The sequence below is a fragment of the Hibiscus syriacus genome, unplaced genomic scaffold (assembly GCF_006381635.1).
Source record: "Hibiscus syriacus cultivar Baekdansim isolate YM2019G1 unplaced genomic scaffold, ASM638163v2 tig00110482_pilon, whole genome shotgun sequence".
NCBI classification, from domain to species: Eukaryota; Viridiplantae; Streptophyta; class Magnoliopsida; order Malvales; family Malvaceae; genus Hibiscus; species Hibiscus syriacus.
In genome coordinates, this window is record NW_024062758.1 from 674889 (window position 1) to 697217 (window position 22329).

Below are 22329 nucleotides of genomic sequence, written 5' to 3' on the forward strand. Positions count from 1 at the left end.
TGCGTAAGTTTTGAGCACTTAAACTATTACCATATTATATCACATCATTATTTATGTTAAGTAAATGGTTAATAACTACGAGTAATCAAAACAGAAGTAAAATGTTAGCTACGATTTAAAAAATGCATAATGTCAAAAAATACTCATAACGTTTGATTATATAATCTTTTTGACTCATATTTTTTTTGAAGTATTATGACCCTAACTTTTATTTTAAGGCTAAAAAATCAAAATGTTTAACTAAATAATAACTTTGGCGCTCGTTATTTCCTTTTGGAGAATTTTGTCCCGTCCCTATATGTTTCATTTTAGGGTAAAAAGACATTTTATCTTAGAGTATTGAATGTTTGTTAACTAATTATTTTCATACACAAAAATATTTTTTCTCAAAATAAAACATGGGGCATGAAAATACTTAAAAAAATAGGGTTAAAATAATTAGTTAGTCGAATGTTAGAGATATTTTCTTGATATTATACCTTAAAATAGTTAGATAATTAAAATAAAACCACAATAATATATAGATGACCAGATAATCAAATATAATCAATTACTTATAAACAGGGATGGATTTAGTTGAAGGTGATCGTCTCCTTAAAAATTTAAAATTATATATATTTTAATTTTTTAATATACCCTTAAAATTTTATGAGTTCAAATCCACCCCTAAAATTTTATAAATTCAAATTCATCCCTTTAACCTAAATCATGCCGTCTCTGGTTATAAATCCACATTTAATTATTAAAATAGAATATATTGCTACATAAGCCAAATAGCCAATGACATTTGGCAAGCATAGTTGGAATTTAGTTTTAAAAAATCTTATAATATATAAAAGGAATATTTTATTCGGAGAAACCAACATGTTTTGATGGATAAAATCATAAAATAAAAGAGATAAGATGATGAAAAAGATGCCCCCATTTATATTATTATTTTAGTATAACAAACAAAGTGGGTGTCATTCTCAATCTCCAATCATGCTTTTACCTTACCCACCACGTTCCACGCGGATTGCTTCTCTTTTATTGCATTTCCCCTTTGTCCCCATCCCTTCATCTCAGCCGTCCGATTCTTCTTCCTTCAACCAATTAGCTCCACGCACGAGACCAATAATTCATACCAGCTTGACTGGGACCCGCCTAAATTAACTGACATTATTTTAACAAGCAATTATTGTTTTCTTTTTATTATTTGTGGTACTAAAAAATTACCATTAAAATAATGAAAGGTAAAAATGTTTTAACCGCAGAAGTCAAAGTCAAAAAGGGCCAGCAGGGTATGTTTGACCCACCGACCCCCGCAGGCCGTACAGTAATATTTTTTCTATTTAAGCTATTGCTTTGGATAATTCCGAACCAAGGATTTTCAACGATAGATATTTTGAAAGAGTTTACGATCACGCAGCGCAAAGGTACTCTCTTAATCTTATATCTCTGAAAGAAGAGTGGTGGAAAATGGATTTGGATTTGTTTATCGATATAAATTTCAATGTAAGGTTTCATGTACGAGTTTTAAGTGCTCCTTGTCATCCATTTTCTCGGTAAACAAACGCTACTGTCATCTTAAACATCTTCAAGCTTATGGGATTCTGCTATCAGGCTCATTTATCGCTTGATTAGATAGATTAGGCATCGACGGTGATGGTTTGAATTTTGAATTGAGTATAATTTTAATTTGAAATTATGATTGTTTTAATTCTATGCTTTACTCATGAATGGATACGGTCTTTTCTCTTGAATCCTACATTTTACTTTTCTGCGTTTCACAAGGGATCAGATTCGTTCTACACTTTTCGAAGTTTGGGAAACTGGAAACCTTTACTGCCCGCTGATATGTGTCTGTTATTAGAATCTATAAACACAAATTCTGGAAAGTGCTTGGTTATTCTTTCGGTTTATGATTTGCTTTTAATATATATATTGGATTCGTTGCACTTTTTCCATTTTAAGAATTCGTCAATTCGTTGGCTCCAAGTTCCAACTGCTTATAAAATTGAAGTGATGAAGTTAGAGAGGACATGAAATGTTCTAATCTTAGGAATTTCTGATTAATCATCTATAATTTGTGGATTTTGTTTAAATTGTTGTGTATTACAGAATTAAGGGATAAACACGATCGGTAGAATGGCTCTAGTTGCAGGAGGACGTCGACATTGAACCCCAATGCCCCTCTCTTTGTCCCTGCTGTTTATCGCCAAGTGGAGGATTTCTCACCAGAATGGTGGCAATTAGTGACGACAACGGCATGGTACCAGGACTATTGGATCAGCCAGCACCAGGATGAGGATGGCTTCTACGACAACACCGAGGATGATGTCTCCGATGGCAACGACATCGTCGATTGGCTCGCGGATACTTTTGACCCTGTCACCGATGAAGATCTCCAGTTCGAAGAGTTCATCCAGTCCCACGAAATGGAAACCATATTACCAACAAATGGTGGTAAGAATAAGCTTTGCTTTGATAAAAAAGAAAAAAAAAATGAATGAGCTTTGCTTATTATCTTCAAAACAAAGAAAAATGTTGGTACTTGGAAGATCATTGAAGTTATATGTGTATCATTTATTTGCTTGAAATAGGCATTGAAAAGGATGCTGAATCCGTGATGAAGAATCTGAGTTTGTTGCAATCAAGTCCCAGGTATTCTGCAGAACCGGCGAAATACGCTGAGAAGCCGGCGAAGAATATGAACCCAAAGAGCAGCCCTCGGTGCATCCATCAGCCTCGCTGAAGGTGTCTATTAGAGAGCAGGTTAATCTGTGAAGCATCTCAATAGTGGACAGTGTAACTGCAACATCAACATGTCTAGAGAGAACATGGTTGTTAAATAACTATGGTGTCAGAATTTGATCATATTCATGTCTTTGTTTACGAAAAATTGAAAAATGTAAAAAAAAAAAAAGATTAAAAATTTTAGTGAAAGAAAACGAGAGAATTATCTTTCATCATCTCACCGTGGATTCGCTTTTGCAGTCTATATGTCCATGTTAGAAAGACGTCAATTTGAGACATTTCACTTATATATTAGAAAAGATTAAATTATTTTACATTGAAAGAATTATAATTTATTAAATAATCAAATTAAAAAATAAACGGGATAAATTTTTTATTTAATTAATATTTAAAAACTATACTAAAAAAACTGAAAAGAGGGACCTTAATGACTCCCGTCCCTCATTGTACCTACTGATTTTTTATTTGGTTAAAATTATCATTTCATTACCGGCAGAATCATACACTGGGACTTAAATGAATAAGATAAATCATGAGTTACTCGATATTGATTCGATCAAAATTAGATAAATATTAACTCTTAACGAGCAGAAACAAGTTACTTGATACTCGACTGGAAAAACTCGCGAGCAACTCGAGAATATAATATATTAAAATTTTATTTTTTAAATTGAATTATTAATAATATTAACATTTATATGTTGATTTTTTAGAAAAATATAGTATAAGTTGTGATGTATTTAAGGTTCAGGTTCGAATTTGAGTTTTGAACTCAAATCGAGTTAAGTTTAAGTTTTTTTCATTTCAAGCTTTTACGAGTTTTAATTCATGGTTTTGAGTTCGAATCGAGTCGAACTTATTTCAAAGTTTTAAGTCGAATCGAGCTCAGTACTACTCGAGCGACTCGACTTTTACAACCCTAAACACGAAAATATTAACACATGTCTCATTAAAAATAAGTTTAACTTCTTTAATTTGTTAGTAAATGAATAATAAAAATTATAAACGATTGCTAATGTTTTTTTTAATCATAAAACAAATTCATTGACAAGGAAAATCAGTATAAAAGTAAAAGGTCCAAACATTTGACTATAAAAATTTTCGTCAAATTTTAATTATAAAATTTTTAATTTGTGTATATTTTTAATTTTATTATTTAAATAATAAAAATTAAGTTATTTGTTATTAACATTTGTCGAAGAAAGTGGTGTGACAGTTAATAAATCAATGTAATTATATATTTAACCTTAGTTATTTATACATTATATCAATTTGATTCTAATTGTTTGTTAAAATCTTTTCTAATATTTGATTCAAATAAATTCAAAGGAGAAACTATTTTTTTATAAATTCTAAAAAACTGTAATTAAATTCTCAATTAAATATTATTTAATGATTATGAATATATAAGTATTTCATTAAATTATTTAAAATATTAACATAAGTGACTTAATTTATTAATATAGAAATTAAATGATGTAATTTGACTAAATTAAAAGTTTGTGATTGAAATAAAATTTATTGTTCTAAAATGTAAATTATCAAGAGAGAGAGAGAGAAGAGAGAGAGAGAGAGAGAGAGAGAGATGTGTAAAACTATAATAAAAGCCCAAACATCTTATTAGAACTTAATTTGAGTCCAGACAGACCCAATATACCCCCCAAAACCCAACCTGTAAATCGTAAGTATCTTTTATTTTTCCTACTAAAACCCTAAACCGAAAGGAAAAGGAGAAGAAGAGCACCACCATGCCTCGCTCGAGAAGGCACAGGGGAAAAGACAGGCGCAGGTCTAAAACCAATGAAGGAGAGCCAAGCGCTAAGTATTGTCTCAAAAAACCGGTGTTTCCAGCTGATGCGTATTCTAAGTTTTCAAGCTTGGCTGCTTCTGCTGAACCGATGATAGTTTTTAACGAAAGTACTCCTAAAGAGTGGTTGAGAAATGTCGTATTTCCAGATAATTGGGATTCTATGATTGGAATGTTGGAAAAGGAAAAAGAGAAGAAGGGAAAGGACAAGGAGGAAGATGTGGATGGCCGCAAGCGTAAATTGGATGAATGTAGTGATAGAATTGTTCCAGTTGTTGCTAAGAAAACTGAAGTTGAAGAACCAGAAGTTGAAGATGATGTTGAGAAGAAGAATAAAGAGAATACCGGAACTGAAAAGAAGACCGAGGAGGAGAAGGGAATTATGGATGAAGATTATGTTGAGAAGAGGAATAAAGAGGACTCTGATGCTGAAACTGAAAAGAAGACCGAGGAAGAGAAGGGAATTGTGGATGAAGTTATGGTTGAAGCTGGTTCTCTTGATACAGACAAGTGCAAAGAGAGTGAGGAGGCTGTTGCTCTTGCTAACGATGCAGGGGATGATAGAAGTGAAAAGAACAAAGAGAGCGAGGAAACCGTTGCTGTCGCACTTGTTATTAGTGCAAACGACACAGGGGGTGATGAAAGTGAAATAAAGAAAACGAAGAAAAAAAAGAAGAGGAAAGGCAAAGAGAGTAAGGAAGCTATTGCTGTTGATGATAGAGCTAATGATGCAGGATCTATTGTAAGTGAAAAGAAAAAAGAATGCAAGGAGGTTGTTGCTGTTGCTAATAGTGCTAATGATACAGGAGCTGATGAAAGTGAAAAGAACAAAAGCAAGCAAGGAGGCTATTGTTGATAGTGCAAATGGTGCAGGGGTTGATGAATGTGAAATGATGAAAAAGAAGAAGAAGAGGAGGAGGAAAAGCAAAGAGACTGAGTAAGCTATTTCTGTTGATAATAGAGCTGATGAAAATGAAAAGAGCAGAGAGAGCGAGAAGGGTGTTGTTGTTGCTAATTGTGCTAATGATGTAAGGGGTGATGAAAGTGAAAAGAACAAAACGAGCAAGGAAGCTATTGCTGTTGCTAATAGTGCTAATGATGCAGTAGCTGGTGGAAGTGAAATGAAGAAAACAAAGAAAAAGAGGAAAAGCAAAGAGAGTGAAGAGGCAATTGCTGTTGATAATAGTGCTAATGATGCAAGAGTTGATGGAAGTGGAAAGAACCAAGAGAGCGAGGAGGCTGTTGCTAATAGTGCTAATGATGTAGTAGCTGATGAAAGTGAAAAGAACAAAGGTAGCAAGGAGGCTATTGCTATTGTTGATAGTGCAAATGATGCAGGGGTCAATGAAAGTGAAAAGAAAAAGAAGAAGAAGAGGAAAGGCAAAGAGAGTATTGCTGTTGCTATTAGTGCTAATGATGTAGGAGCTGATGAAAGTGAAGAACAAAGCGAGAAAGGAGGCTATTGATGTTGTTGATAGTGCAAATTGTACAGGGGGTGATGGAAGTGAAATGAAGAAAACAAAGAAGAAGAAGAAGAGGAAAGGCAAAGAGAGTATTGCTGTTGATAATAGTTCTAATGATGCAGGAGCTGATGAAAGTGAAAAGAATAAAGAGAGCGAGGAGGCTGTTGCTAATAGTGCTAATGATGTGAAAACTGATGAAAGTGAGAAGAACAAAGAGAGTGAGGAGACTGTTGTTGTTGTTGATAGTGCAAATGATGCAGGGGTCGATGAAAGTGAAAAGAGGAAAAATAAGAACACAGAGAGTAAGGAGACTGTTTTTGTTGTTGATAGTGCAGGTGATGTAAGGGGTGATGAAAGTGAAAAGAAGAAAAAGATGAAGGACAAAGAGAGTGACGATGCTATTGTTGTTGATAATGTTAGTGCTAATGATGCATGGAGTGATGAAAGTGAAAAGAACAATGTGAACAAGGAGGCGGTTGCTGTTGTTCTTAGTGCAAATGATGCAAGGGGTGATGGAAGTGAAAGAACAAAGACAGCAACGACGTGGTTGCTGTTGTTAATAGTGCAAATGATGCAGGGTGTGGTTAAAGTGACAAGAAGAAAAAGAAGAGGAAGAAGGGTGGCGATGAGAGTGAGGAAGCTATTGCTGTTGTTAATGGTGCAAACGATGCTGGGGCAGATGAAAGTGATATGAAGAAAAAGAAGAAGAGAAAAAGAAAAGATGCAGTAGAGGAGTAGAGGAGCAGGTTTCAGAACTTTCCATACAATTACTTGATCTATTTTCCCCCGTGTATTTTTGGCCTCTATTGGAACGTTTTAGTAGCTTTTGGAACAAGTAGTTTGAATGATTTACTTTTTGCGTAATTGAATGCTTCCAATACCATTATCAACAATATTTTTCTTCCCTTCTTCTTTATTCTTGGTGTGTCATCTCAACCTCATTTTCAAGTGGAATGTTAGCATTCTATTGATGATGTGAATTTTATGTAAAACCACTATTGCTGCTAGTTTCCTTTATATGGATAATGGATGGCATTTCGATTCTTGAAGAGTTTAACATTGTATGTTAAAGAACATGAGAATACCCTTTACATCTATGAATAACTGCAACTCTTGGATTTTTTTTTTTCATACTGTGATGAAGGTAAGTGGATCTCTTAACTTTTGGTTTCTTCCTTTCCATCTCCTTTTTGAGTAATGAAGAAGTTTTCCTGTACTTGTTCAATTATTAATATTTGTCTTGTTGAATTTCAGTTTGATTTTGGCCTTCTGTGCTGTCTTTGAACCATGTTTCTGTCATGGATTATTTTGGGATGAGTTATGTTACATGGAGTTGGTGAAGGACTGGAGTATTGATGAAGCATCTTATCTGCATAGAAATTATGAAACATGACTTGGCTGCTACTATCTTCTTGAATGACTGAAATTGTATTAGCCTAGATAAGACCCTTGAAAGTATAGTTTGTTGTGGATCAATGCCAAGAATGCAGGATCTAACTCTGTTCTAGGCTTTGGTTTTTGCCTCCTTGAAATTGCCGGAAAATGCAGCTATCGGAAATCTATTCCTTCAATCTATGGCAGCAGGGGATAATGTTAAAGTTTCTGAATGTTTTTTCTTTGTTGCAGGTTCTGTTGGTGGCTTGGATTCGGAAAGATGGTTCATTGAACACTTAGTCGGCCAAAAAGGATCCTGTAAAGATCGAATTTCCAACTGCAACTCCAAGGCTAAATGGTAGAAATTCTCTAGAAGTTGATTAATCTCTACTTGGATTTGAAATTTTTAATTATTTTATTTAATAACGATATAAATATATACAAATATTTTTTATAATAATATTAATTATTAGTAAAATATATTTTAAATTGATACTTATTGTGAGCGGACTTGCTCACTCTGCACCCTCGACTTGATGGTTTTATCTTAATTTATTGTGTCAAATATCATGACACGTGTCGTCACCTGATTGGAAGATTTAATTTATTTTAATTTAATAGAGTTGTTTTCCACCAATGAGATGGTGGAAAGAAAATTGAAATTGTTGAAATGAGGGAGTGAAGGAATCAAACCTGGGTCTTGGGGATAAAATAACAACCCTCCAACCATTGAACCAACTAGATTAATTGATTCAAGATAGATTACATATGGTATATATTTTGTATATCCGTCTAAACTTATATTTTATTCTAAATTATTAAATCTATTTTATTCTTGTCTTAACCTAAAATTATGTAATGCCTCGGAACTCGGGTCAGTAGTTCGAGTTAACCCGAAACTCGTAAGTTAATTCAGTTAGACTTCTTAAGATAGTTGGACCAGTTCAAAAAGGGTATTGGGCTTAGGTTGGCCCAATAATTAAAGGATAATGATGTTTTTAAAAATGATTTAAAGGGAGAATGACAAAAAGTGTAGTTTACCCGTAACTTGTTTTAAAGGTTAAAAAACACCTTATCTCCCTTAGTTTTCACGTGAGTCATTCCCTAAAAATGTCTTCCATTTTCTTATTTTCCAGACTCTTCTTCTTCATTTCTTCTATTTAGTTAAGATCAAACTCTAAGGAAACCTAAGCCTAGATTGAAGCAATCAAGGTAAGAAGTCTATTCTTCATCTTCTAAACTTCCATTAGAGCTATAAACTTTAAGGTTTGGCTTAGTTTTTAAAAATGGGGTTTTATGGGTTTTTAGAAATCAAGTGTTTTAAGTCATTTTAGGAGAGTGTTTGAGTTGTAGGGAATATATCTAAGTTTTATCCAACACCTAGTTAAGTAAGTAGTCCATTTTTATACCTTGATTAGTTAAAGTGGTTGAAGAGATAGTTCAAGCCAGGGGAAAAAGAAGAGTGGATCCTAGTTGATTCAAGAAGTGTTCTAGCATCCAAAGAATCCAGGTAACACACTATTAGTTTTCCATACCAATTGTAGGATCTTCAAAAAGAAGTTTACCTTGAAAGTTGAGTATGAGCATGTTTATTAACCTTCCATGGTAGATTTTATGTTTAATGTTTTTAGCATGTTTCTAAATCTTATTTATACTCCTCTTTAATAACATAAGACTTTAAGAATGTTTGGGGACCTCACTAAGGTATTTGGGTTAGATAAATAAGAGATTTTCGAGTGAAAATGTGTTTTCTGCAAATGGAGCAATGATACTATAGGGATAATATTGATACTTGTTCACCATTCCAAGCAAAATGCTTGTTTTCTGGGTAAGAGTATCGATACTTTAGGAATAGTTTCGAAACTCCCAGGCAAGTATCGAAACTTGCCAGAACATATGACTAAAAAGTATCTGTACTTATATAAAGTATCAAAACTTTAGTAGGAGTATCGATACTCCAGGGATAGTATTGATACTTCAGTCTGTTTTAAGAAAAAGATCAATTTTTTAGGGATTTAGACACGAGGTACCCCAACACTTCATTATATCATCAAATAAGACTACAAGTGGAACGATATTAATGTTAATTAAACGTAGAAACCAAATAATTAGAGAAAATAAGACTAGCCCTGTTTGATGTTTGGGAAACGATTCAGACACTCGAGTTCCTTTAGAAAAGCTAATGGAGTCGAAAATATAGATACAATATGGATATATCCTTAAGTAGGGTGCAAGGCCCTTAAAATCGACTAAATAAGGTCGAGGTCTGACACTCGCAAGGGTGGGTTAGTCAGGGGTATGGTGTCTGATGCATAATTCTGGGAGCCATATCTCAGTAGACTAGAGGGGTGTGTGAGTTTCGAGATGCATAATCCCTCAGCTGCACCATGATGTCTACAGTAGCATAGAGAGTGAGTATCGCAAGGATATTCACTATGCAGATCATATCAGTATACTTGATAGCTAACCTTTCAGTGATATGCAGTTAGTATGTTTTAGCTATTAGTGTGTCGTTGAGCTAGTTAGCTCATCCTTCGTATTGTTTCCGTGGGTAGGTCAGTATATTCAGCAGGTAAGAGCAGTAGATAGACCAAAACCCAGTTCAGACTAGTGCAAATTCAGGCACGTCTCAACATTTTTGAAAGAGCATGTATATTTGTAAACTTTATTGTCCAGTTGAGTCGTAGTTTCAATAGAATAGTATGCATTATTTTTGTAAAGTGTAAATATTTTAATTTGGAGCTCCTTAGTGTAAATATTTTATTTATTCTTTAGTTTATTTTACAGTTATTTATATTTAAAGAAAGTAAGAAAAGTCGATGAGCCACTTTGGTGGTTCGTGTTACCGTGTAGTACCTTAAATCGGTCGATTGTGTGTCATACTAGTATAGAATTTTACAAATTATATTTTATTTTAATTTTAATTTAAAAATATATTTTAATCTTATCATAACTTAAAAATATATTTTATTTTTTATCTTAACTTTTAAAAATATATCTTATTTTTATTTTAACTTATTACATATATTATATTCTTAAATTAAATTATTTAATATATTCTAGTCTTACCTTAAATTATTAAATATAATTTATCCTTATTTTAACATAAAATATATATTTTATTCTTATTTTTATTAATATATATATATATATTATTTTTATTTAAAAATGTATATTTTATTTTTTATTTTAAAATATATTTTATTTTTATCTTAATGTTGAAATATTATAAGAATAAAATATAAATATTTAAGCTAAGGTGAGAATAAATTATTTTTTAAAGTTAAAAAAAATTAAAATATATTTTATAAGTTAAAATAAGAATAAAATATAAATATTTAAGTTAAGATAATAATAAAATATATATTTTTAATGTTAAGATAAGTTTAGACTAATATTCAATATACATAGCATATGTAGTGCATTTGAAACCCAAAGGTTTGTTTGGTTTAGTGGTTAAACTGCTACTTCACCTCCTAATTGTCTCAAGTGTGATCCCTCTCCTTCACTATTTTACCTTCTTTAATTTTCTTTTCACTAGAGGATGACACGTGACACCCTCTAATTTATGCAAAATAAAAGTATTAAATTAAAATAAATTAAATCTTATATTTCGAATGATGACATATGACACAATCCGATTTCAATATTAAATTTATTTTAATTTATTAAAATTAAGACCAAATTTATAGAATATATAAGTAAAAATGACCAGATGTATAATTATATCAATTTTACTAACTGTCACATCATCACTTATATTAACCGTTAACGGCTAGTTACTTAATTGAATATATTTAAATAGTTAGGTGACCCGATTGATAAAATTTTAAAACTGATAGTCAAAATGAAAAGAGACCATAGTTAAGTGGTCTACTGTGTAGTTTATTATTTTGATAAATAGAAAGTTGGTTTCCCAAAGATCAGAATCGTATCTTGTCGTTGATTTTGCTTATATTGGGCGTATTTTATTACACAATTATTCACGGACTCTATTCTGAATCTTCGGCCCTATGGGCACCTAATCTCTTTCACACATCCCAACGTTCACCCTATGGTTTCGCTTTCACCTTGTATTTAGCTGCTGCTGCTGCTGCTGCTGCTGCTTTCATTATATCAGCACAATATGGATGTATCTGCTTTTCTTTTCCCGGGTTTTCCTTCGTTTGTATTTGCGACTTTTGGGTTACCAAGGCTGGTTGGGTGAGTTGTAAAATTTGATATAATAGGCAGGCCCCTTTTTGAGTTTCTGGGCTTCTTTCCGTTTAGGTTCTTGACTCTCGTGTGTAGATGTGAATTGGAATTCTGGGGTTTCTATGATTTGTTTTGTAGATATTAAGAGAATTGGGTTCTTGTTGGTATTACAATCGAGGATTCTTCTTTGACTTGTTTCTTTTTGTAGATACTCAGAAAATTTTGTTACAAACTTTTACTTTTATCCCTTAATTGCGTCATACCATGTTCAAATAGGATTGCCTTTGATTCTGCTGATTTTCTTATATATTCGAATCTTCTCCTTTTCTTTTCGTTTAATGCTATATGAGGCGGATAGCTAAAGCTTTAAGTATGTATACAATAGAAGGAAGTGAAATTAGGCTTATAAGATCAGTTATTCATTGATCTTTAGTGCTTCTGAATTCAATTTGGTGCAAAACAAAGCTAATACTGTCTCCGTTCATCTTATTTCTTAATACCCTTTTAGAACATTTGTTGTCTGCTGACCACCTATATTTACTTTAGATCAACGTTCTCTGGTTCGCTATTTGTTATCCGGTCCAAATTCGTGGCTGTTAAGAATTAGCAAACCATCCCAAAACTGGAAAATAACATCGTAAACTAGCTATGGATATAAGTAATGAGGCCAGTGTTGGTTCATTTTCGATTGGTCCCTCGACAATAATTGGTCGAACAATTGCTTTTAGGATCCCCGAAATCCACAAGGGATATTGGCATTGGTGACAATTATTGCTTTTTTGTTGAAACGATACACAAATGTAAAATTGAGGGCTGAAATGGCTTATAGAAGGAAATTTTGGAGAATTGTGATGAGAACCGCATTGACATATGAAGAGTGGGCTCTTGCTGCTAAGATGCTTGATAAAGAGACCCCAAAGATGAATGAATCAAATTTTTATGATGTGGAACTAGTGAGAAACAAAATTCAGGAGCTCCGAAATCGTCGCGAAGATGGATCCTTGAGGGATATAATCTTTTGCATGAGAGCTGATCTTATACGAAATCTTGGTAATATGTGTAATCCTGAGCTTCATAAAGGAAGGCTTCAGGTGCCTAAACTCATCAAGGATTATATTGATGAGGTCTTGACTCAGTTGAGAATGGTTTGTGACTCTGATTCAGAGGAGCTCTCCTTGGAAGAGAAGCTTTCTTTTATGCATGAAACAAGGCATGCATTTGGTAGAACTGCTTTGCTTTTAAGTGGGGGTGCTTCTCTTGGAGCATTTCATATTGGTGTCGTTAAAACACTAGTAGAGCATAAGCTTTTGCCCAGGATAATCGCTGGTTCTAGTGTAGGATCCGTTATGTGTGCTATTGTTGGCACCAGGTCATGGCCTGAGCTGCAAAGTTTCTTTGAAGACTCTTGGCGTTCGTTGCAGTTTTATGATCAGCTGGGTGGAATATTTACTGTTGTTAGGAGGGTTATGAGACAAGGGGCTGTTCATGAGATCAGGCACATGCAATGGATGTTAAGACGCCTCACAAGTAATCTTACATTTCAAGAAGCTTATGATATGACTGGACGGGTTCTTGGGATAACGGTTTGCTCTCCAAGGAAGCATGAGCCACCTAGATGTCTTAATTACTTGACTTCTCCTCATGTTGTCATATGGAGTGCTGTAAGCGCTTCTTGTGCCTTTCCTGGCCTTTTTGAAGCCCAGGAGCTAATGGCAAAAGATAGGAGTGGAGAACTTGTTCCTCATCATCCTCCCTTTAATTTGGATCCTGAAGAGGGTTCTAGTACAACTCCACGTCGATGGAGGGATGGAAGCTTGGAGGTTGACTTACCTATGATGCAACTGAAGGAGCTGTTTAATGTCGATCATTTCATTGTGAGTCAGGCAAACCCTCATATCATACCATGGTTGAGGATGGAGTTTGCGAGAGCCGTTGGTGGTAACTTCGCAGCAAAGGTATGTGTATATGGTCAAGAAAGAAAAAAAAATCCTTTTATCTTGGTTTATGTTTTCTTCTCATCATTGTGTAATATAAATCTCTGACCTTAACCACCATGGCCTTCTAGTTTCTCTCTGATGACCTAATGATTAATAGAGTAACTAATCTTATAATTTACATAGAGAAAGCAGACAAGGTTTTCAGTCAAATGCTGTTTTATTGGGGAAAATGTTGCTGCAGAGTCATTCATAGAAATTCATTTTGTCGGTAATGCATTTTCGTAGGAACAAAATGATCTGTATGGCTGTATTTAAAATATTTTATGCATTACGATCTTGTTAGTCATTACTAAATCCGTAAGTTTACTTGTCCTATTATTTTCATGCTGAAATGAAATAAATTAGTTTTCTCGTTTCAAATTGTCGCTTGCACACCTAACTGAGATGGAGGTTAAACATAGATGTAGTCAAATACTCGAACTGGGCTTTCGGATGGGGGGACTTACCAAGATATTTGCTCAAGATTGGGAAGGTGATGTTACTGTTGTTATGCCAGCCACAGTTTCTCAGGTACCTTCAAAATCAATTTAAGGCTTGCCTTCGGTGACATTCAAATTAGGCAGTGGTGAAAGCTTGAGCACTGGCGTGGTATTCAAACCTAGATTTATCTTTGCTGTTGTCCGTATCCATATCATTCGATAATCTTTTCAATGGTCACTGACTGGATGTTTCTTTTTATGGTTTTTAACTATTAACAGTACTTGAAAATTCTTCAAAACCCTACTCTTGTGGAGCTTCAAAAGGCAGTCAACCAAGGGAGGAGATGCACTTGGGAGAAGCTTTCAGCTATGAAAGCAAACTGTGGCATTGAGCTTGCCCTTGACGAGTGTGTTTCGATTCTTAATCACATGCGTAGGCTTAAACAGAGCGCTGATAGAGCTGCTGCAGCCTCTGCTTCTGCTTATGCTTCATCTCATGGACCCACCAACACAGCCAGATTCAGTGCTTCAAAGACAATTCCTTCTTGGAATTGCATTGCTAGAGAAAACTCAACTGGCTCTCTTGAAGAAGATCTCTTAGAATCTTTGCATCATGGAGTAGGGAGTTCATCAGGGATGCCACCTCCTGGCAGGAGTTTGCGAGCCCATCACAGTGCTTGTGATGGAAGTGATAGTGAGTCTGAAGGTGTAAACGTACATTCTTGGACAAGATCCGGTGGCCCGTTGATGAGGACAACTTCTGCAAATTTGTTGATTGATTTTGTCCAAAATCTAGATGCCGAAGCTGAAGCGAACAAAGGTCTGATGGCTCATCCTAGTTCTCCCGGATTTCAGTTGGGTGGTGAGGATTCTTTTAGTCAGCCCAAGGATGATGACAACAGATAGAGGTTCAGAACACGAGTTCGGTCAGAGGGATTTTGGGAATAGACCACCGATTAATGGTTCAAGCATTATGGTCTCTGAAGGTGACCTCCTGCAGCCTCAAAAGCTCCTTAACGGACTTATGCTCAACATAGTCAAGAAAGAAGATTTGGCACCCTCAAGTAGAAGCCCCGGTTCAGAAAATTGTAGCACCGAAGTACCTGAATGTCTTCAACTCGATTGTCCAGAGAAGGACGACAGCTCGGTATCCGAATATGGTGACGATGATGCTAATGCAGCTAGCACCCTGTATCAAACAGCTGCTACTGAAGATCCCAGTAGTGTCTATGATGGTGATAATCAAGGTGGTGTTGTAGATGGTTAACTTCAAGATCGAACCTGATATTTGCCAAGTTGACAGGGCTATTTTTGGGGCACTTCCCTTGCATATTTAATGTCAAGCTGAAGTTTTTCCCTAACGTATGGGATATCCAACAAAAACAAAAGGTTCAAGGTAATTTATTACTTTTAATTAATCAATTTCTAGCTGTTTGCAACCTGCATTATGAGTTTAAATTTTAGTGAGAACTTTTTTATTTACTGTTTTAATTTTGTATGACTAAGAATATTTCCAATATTTCCCATCTTATTTGTTTTAAAGAAAATGTGCCTTACTAAAAATCTCTCCTATTAACTCAAGTTGAGTTCCTATAAAAGAAAAGAGTACTAAAAAAATCATTATTCAATCAATGAACAATCACGTTTTACATAAAGAATAATAAAAGGCGAAACATCCGCCTTAAAGAAATAGGAAGCATAATAATCAAGAGCTCGATGAACTAACTTATGAGTTACAACATTTACTTTCCGACGAATATGTGTCACAAGATAACTATTAAAGTTAGTACATTTTTCTCATATAACTCGCGTATGAACACTTAATGTGAAATCATCTCAGTCACATCGTGTAAACTGTTGGGGAAGCAACTTCATTTTCACCACAGTTGTTTTTTCTTAGCCCCTTATTTCGAACACAATTATGCTCTGTTTTGCGTGACTTTTTGAATGTAATTTTAGTTAAAAAAAGTTCGTTTTGATAGTAAAATCAATGTCAAATAGGTAAAAATAAAAAATATTATTGTAAAAATGGTGATTTCAAACCAACCACAAAAGTTAGAATTTATTTTCATTTTTAACTTTGCGTTTGGAAGCAAATTATAATTTTACCCTTATTACATAGACTCTATTTAATTATGTATTTACATTTTATTTTAATAACTTAATATTAACATCTTTTAAAAAATATTTTTTATTTAATAAAAAAGTACATAAAATTCATGGTTTATATATTAAAATATTAATAACACATATTGAAATATTAATGAGTTATTATAAAATATAATTTTATTATAATTAATAAATTATCTTAAAAATTTTTATATTTTTATTATAGTTTAAGTATATATTTTATATATTATTAATAAGTATAAATATAATTTAAATTTTATATTTTTAATTTACAATATAATATTTATAATAGACATTTATCTTTTTAAACTCATTTTTTAACAATAGTCTCATACAAATAAATTTTAAATTACACTTTTAAAATATTTTTTCCACCACACTTTTAAAAATTCAGTCAAACTGACCAATCATATAGATAAGTTGGTTATCATTTAAATGAAGCAATGTCAGTATAGAAAATAAATATTATTCACACGCATATGAATTAAATGATAACCAACTTATCTATAAATAATAATAATAATTTAATTTTGTCTGTATCAATAAATAATTATAAATAAAATACTAGTTTACCTTAAATTATTTTTTATAATAAAACTGAAGTTTATAAATTTAATTTAACTGTATTATTTAGAATTAAAAATAATTTAATTTTATTATTTATATTCACCAAATTAGAACGTATAGATTTCTCTAATGAGATAACTATTTGGATGGGCACTAATATTGGTCATCCAGGCAGACACGTGGAGTTCCAGTCATCCATGAAACTAGATGAGCGTGCTCTCCACACTCGAAAAAAATAAGGATAAAGTACACTCTAAGTTGTTGAACTATGTTAAAATCTTTTTGGCCATCAAAATTTTAAAAGTAATAAAATAATCATTATATTTATCAAATTATTATAAAATATTCACTAAAATTTATAATTAATTGTAATTTGTGAATAAATTAATGATCATTTTATAATATTTTGATAAAATGTAATGATTGTTTTGTAATTGTTAGAAAGCTTTAATGACTAGTTGATAGCTTTTGAAAGTTAAGTGACCCTAAACCATTTTAATATAGTTACGCAAATTTTAAAAAAGGGGAAATCCGGGCCACACTTCCCTGTGTCGTTGAAGGCCGGCCACGCAAACTTTAGAATTATCTGTTTCTATGAAGCTCTACAAATGAGGCATATACCAAGTTTCTCTCCATCTTCAATTCATTTCCTTGTTTTGGTGAGTCTCTTCTTCTCATTCTTCAATTCATTTTCCCCAGATTCAATGCTGTAAACTCAACTTCTAGCAGTAATGATCTAGAATAAACTTTTTGTTTGGATTTGAGTAAGGTATTAGAAGACCCTTTATTGGAATTCCATGGATACTTTACTTAGAACGCACAGCAAGCTCGAATTTTCGCGTCTACTACACCATGGGTTCTCTGTGAAAACTTTTAATAAAGTCCATGAGGTTAAGTTTGGTCCCAACAAATTCTATTTGAGAAGTGGTAGGGATGATAATGGTTGTGTTAAGGTTAAGGCAAGTAGAAGTGCTCTTTTAGAGTTGGTTCCAGAAACTAAGAAGGAAAATCTAGAGGTTGAGCTTCCTATATTTGATCCATCAAAAGGTACTGTGGTGGATTTAGCCGTTGTTGGAGGTGGCCCTGCTGGTCTTGCTGTTGCTCAGCAGGTTTCACAGGCGGGGCTTTCGGTGTGTTCCATTGACCCGTCTCCCAAATTGATTTGGCCTAATAACTATGGTGTTTGGGTGGATGAATTCGAAGCAATGGATTTGCTCGATTGCCTCGATACGACTTGGTCCGGTGCCATTGTGTATATCGATGACCGAAGAACAAAACAGCTCGATAGACCTTATGGAAGGGTTAACAGGAAGCAGCTCAAGTCCAAGATGTTGCTGAAGTGCATATCCAATGGCGTGAAATTTCACCAGGCAAAGGTTATCAAGGTTATTCATGAGGAATCAAAGTCTTTGTTGATTTGCAATGATGGTGCCACGGTACAGGCTACCATCGTTCTAGATGCAACCGGATTTTCTCGGTGTCTTGTTCAGTATGATAAGCCTTATAATCCAGGCTATCAAGTGGCCTATGGAATATTGGCCGAGGTGGAAGAACACCCGTTCGATGTTGAAAAGATGGTTTTTATGGACTGGAGAGACTCACATCTTGCCAATAGTAAGGATTTGAGAGAGAGAAATAGTAGAATTCCCACATTTCTATATGCAATGCCCTTCTCATCGAACAGAATATTTCTCGAGGAAACTTCTCTAGTTGCTCGACCGGGGGTGCCAATGGATGATATCAAGGAGAGAATGGTGGCCAGGTTAAGGCACCTGGGAATAAAAGTTACGAGCATTGAAGAGGACGAGTATTGTGTTATTCCGATGGGCGGCCCCCTTCCGGTGCTACCGCAAAGAGTTGTGGGAATCGGTGGCACAGCTGGGATGGTGCACCCTTCAACAGGGTATATGGTTGCAAGAACTCTAGCAGCTGCACCAATTGTTGCAGACGCCATAGTTCGATGCCTTGAACCCAGAAGGTACTTGTCCGGAAACAAATTGTCTGCAGAAGTATGGAGAGATCTATGGCCCATAGAACGAAGGAGACAAAGGGAGTTCTTCTGTTTTGGCATGGACATTCTGCTTAAGCTTGATTTACCGGCAACAAGAAGGTTTTTCGATGCGTTTTTCGATCTGGAACCCCATTATTGGCATGGATTCTTGTCGTCTAGGTTGTTTCTTCCAGAACTCATAACTTTTGGGCTTTCCCTGTTCTATCATGCCTCAAATACTTCCAGGTTAGAGATTATGGCCAAGGGAACCCTTCCTTTGGCCAACATGATCAATAATTTAGTTCGGGATAGAGAATAAGATGATCAAGTTATCCATTTATTGCATGCTTAAGTTTGTTGGTGGGCTTCATTTTACTAGTTATCCCCCTATGAATGTTGATACTGTATAATCATGATAGTTAATTTACGAGGAAGAATGGACACTGTAATTTCTTACCGAACATAATATTATTAGATTTCTTCATTTATGTTCACAAACATTGTTGTTGTGTCAGGCCATTCATGGTCTCCTGCATTTAGCTCAAAGTATTATCGATATATTTACCAATGGCCGGTGTTGCTCACTCTGAGCTCGGTTAGTAGCAGCAAGAAGCACATAAGAGCTAGGTGAACTATATGTCATATACTCATATGTTGTTAATGGAGATGTTAGAAGACATCACTATGATGGCTGCTGCTGTCTATGTCTGTTAACATGCATGGTTAATCAGCATCATCGGTGTCTACATATCGAATAATTAGAAAATGCAGACGGCTGATATTACAGCTTGGAAATAGGGAATCACTTGTTGGAATTGTTTTGCTTCCATTTAGGTGGTAACTGCACTTAAGTTTGCTTGTCTTTCATCAAATAAGAACTTATGATCAGGGACGAACATAAATTTTATGTTATGTTAGGACAGGCATATAATTTTTTTGATTAAACGGACGTATAATTTTATGCTTCCGGACAGACATAATTTATGTTTGGAGGGCGAACTTATAAAATTCAGGAGATAAAACATATTATCAATTTAAAATATCTAAAATATATGAAAATTTAAAATATTATCAAATCTAAAATATATAAGAAATTAAAAATTTTCAAGAAATCCCGCCGTTATGGTACTCACTGCTTACGTATAGCTTATGATGGCTTCTATCTATAGCTTGTTATATGTGCAACAGAGATGGTTGGACTATGTCTTTGCCGAGTTTTGAGGTTAATGGTATTTTATAAGGTTGATGAGTTTTCAGCTTGTTTTATGCAGATATGAAAGCCTTCTGATTTGTTTGTCAAATCATATAATTTATAATGCTTTAAAATGTAAGAACCAATTTATCTTATTTATTAAAGTAATGTTGTTCTTAGATATAATGGGTTCGGATAACAACAGTTGAAACAGAATAATTAAATAATAATTGTCATATCTCTCTTAAATAATCTGAGTCGAACAATATAATTGTAGGATAATTTTCACATAATATTATATTGGTAAAAGAAAGGCAAACATTGTTACACACACTTTTACATTCATGGCCAATATACAAGCCAACAATTTTTAAACAAAGAAGAATTACAACACGAAACCGAACAACTGTTTAATACAACGACTGAATGAAGTATAAAGCAAAGGATTGGTTTCAAGGATTTCGCTCATTCTCCGGTCTGTTCCCGGGCAACGAGAAATAAGCCTGAATAGCAGAGAAAAGAAGACTTATAATGGCACCCATGAGTGCAAGGAAAGTCCACGGGCTACTAAAATGGCTGTAATAAACCTGTGCAGCGGCCGGAGTCCATGGATTGTTGCAGAAACTATGAATGTCTTTTACGACAGCCGAATACGTATCCTGATCAGGCACCAAATCCCTGCTCATTTTGTTAAAAAGATCGGCCACTTCTTCGTCGCTTCCCAAGTAATTGTGAAGCATACCGGCGACTCTCAGCTCCTTAACATCTTCCGCCGTATCGATGAGAGAATCGAGGAAGCATAAGTAACTGGTCACCTCGAACTCGTTGTCGAAGTCCCGACACATTTCTAATGCTACCAAGTTCATGAACATAGCGGCCGTCGAATCGTCGACCAGTAGGTGTGGCATCCTTATTTTTCCTAGGAACCTGCAGTAGAAGGAAATGTTCTTGAGGTTGTTCGTCTTGTTCGGCTTCACATGAATCCCTGATTCCTTAAGCTCCTTGATGCTGCGAAATGTTTTTCGAATCCTATGCTTTCGACGGTCGCCACACTTCAAAAGCATCTGACCGATCATGTTACTGTCGCGTTTGTCCTTGTCGTCCCCTGTTAAGAGTTCTTCACGTAACCGTTCCAGAAGGTGAGCATAATCTTCCCTGCCTGCTGCATTAATTTGGTTCTCTGCTCATCATGGTGTATATTTGTCATCAGGTTTCCACTGATGAAGTCTGTGATCGACTGTTTCCATTTTTCGGGTTCAATGGCCGAGTTAATCAGTATCTGTAGGACTCTGTATGGAATTTGGTTTTCGAGCAGAAACAAATCAAGTTGCGCGAATACGAGACGATCCACTTTTGTGTTCAACTTCTCGAAGTCGCCTTTCAGGCCGTAGCACAACACCGCACAACCGTCTATGAACAGCATCCATGCTAGCTTTTCATCATCGTAGACTTCAATCTCATTCGGCTTATAACAGTTCCTCAAATCTTGTATCTCTTCCATTACCTTGCCGAACAAGAAATCACATGTAGTTTTGTTCTCGTACGCAAAGACGGCGGCAAATTTAAGCTTCGACGGCTCCGCACGGTCGAATTTGGGGTTGCCATGATGCAAAGGGCCGAGGGCTACCAGCCTCGGTTCGAAACATTTCTTAAAATCGGACTTCATTTCCTTTAGGACCTTTGAAACTCTTTGTATCAATGGTTTGGTTCTCCGGGACGACGAACCTCGTTCCTGGTTTCGGACATCATCCATCACTGATGTAAATTCCTTACACCTTTCCTTGATGAATTCCGATTGCCGTTTCTTGGCCTCGGGCATTTGAACCACTATATGATCCGGTGTGCCCTGGTTGATCATCATTTAAAAGAAGATAGGGAAATTTGGAAATGTAATTGTAACAAAGGATGGAAATCTAGATATGGCTCCAAGCTGCAGAGTTTAAAGCTTAATTTGGCTTTGGATTGATACCATTACTCTATTGTGAAACAAGTTTGGTATAATATTCACTATTTGTATGCTTTATCATTAAGAATTCATCCATGAAGCTTAGAATATGTCTTTCTAGGTTAAACCATTTGCTTCTAATTACTGATATTCCTTTTAGCTGTAAGACTAACTTAATGAGCGGAGTGGGCTTTTGTGGATGTAAGGTCCTACGTCTTGTATTATATAGACTTTTTCTTCCTTCTCTCTTCATTTTTGATCATTTCTAACTGGAGAAAAATAAACGTGTCAGACACAGATAGGGATGCAGACAAAGACTTTGGTTTCTCAAAATGATAAATTTATTGTTTAATTCTTTTCGAAATCATAAAAAATTAAATCCATGCATTGATGAAATTATATTTTGCTCTTCAAAATATTAAACCTCGCAGTAAAAGATACAATCACGCACATACACATACAATTACAATGAATCTTGTCCTAAGAAACAATACTTGATCTCTCAATTTGTCTAG

General features: G+C 34.6%; 2 protein-coding genes and 3 pseudogenes across 2 annotated transcripts; 4 read left to right on the top strand and 1 right to left on the bottom strand.

Annotated features, from left to right (window-relative positions):
* The first annotated feature begins 2104 nt into the window (after positions 1-2104).
* LOC120128765 lies at positions 2105-2889 on the top strand (annotated as a pseudogene).
* A 1580-nt stretch (positions 2890-4469) lies between these two features.
* Positions 4470-6922, top strand: LOC120128884. The gene is made up of 4 exons (XM_039146493.1): positions 4470-4876; positions 4952-5134; positions 5541-5781; positions 6479-6922. Exons 1-4 carry the CDS (start codon positions 4485-4487, stop codon positions 6698-6700), a joined length of 1038 nt encoding a protein of 345 aa, XP_039002424.1. The 5' UTR covers positions 4470-4484; the 3' UTR covers positions 6701-6922.
* Positions 6923-12128: 5206 nt separating this feature from the next.
* LOC120128885 lies at positions 12129-15285 on the top strand (annotated as a pseudogene).
* A 2058-nt stretch (positions 15286-17343) lies between these two features.
* Positions 17344-19158, top strand: LOC120128883 (lycopene beta cyclase, chloroplastic/chromoplastic-like). Its single transcript, XM_039146492.1, has one exon. The coding sequence runs from the start codon at positions 17485-17487 to the stop codon at positions 18994-18996; it is 1512 nt and encodes a 503-aa protein (XP_039002423.1). The 5' UTR covers positions 17344-17484; the 3' UTR covers positions 18997-19158.
* Positions 19159-20316: 1158 nt separating this feature from the next.
* Positions 20317-21727, bottom strand: LOC120128611 (annotated as a pseudogene).
* Positions 21728-22329: the final 602 nt, after the last annotated feature.

Bases quoted from the DNA above. Each gene is read 5' to 3' on its own strand.
- LOC120128883 (XM_039146492.1), top strand. From the start codon at position 17,485: ATGGATACTTTACTTAGAACGCACAGCAAGCTCGAATTTTCGCGTCTA.
- LOC120128884 (XM_039146493.1), top strand. From the start codon at position 4,485: ATGCCTCGCTCGAGAAGGCACAGGGGAAAAGACAGGCGCAGGTCTAAA. The intron at 5,135-5,540 runs AACCGTTGCTGT...AGAGAGCGAGAA, and splicing joins AAGAACAAAGAGAGCGAGGA to GGGTGTTGTTGTTGCTAATT. The intron at 5,782-6,478 runs GCTGTTGCTAAT...GTGAACAAGGAG, and splicing joins AGAACCAAGAGAGCGAGGAG to GCGGTTGCTGTTGTTCTTAG.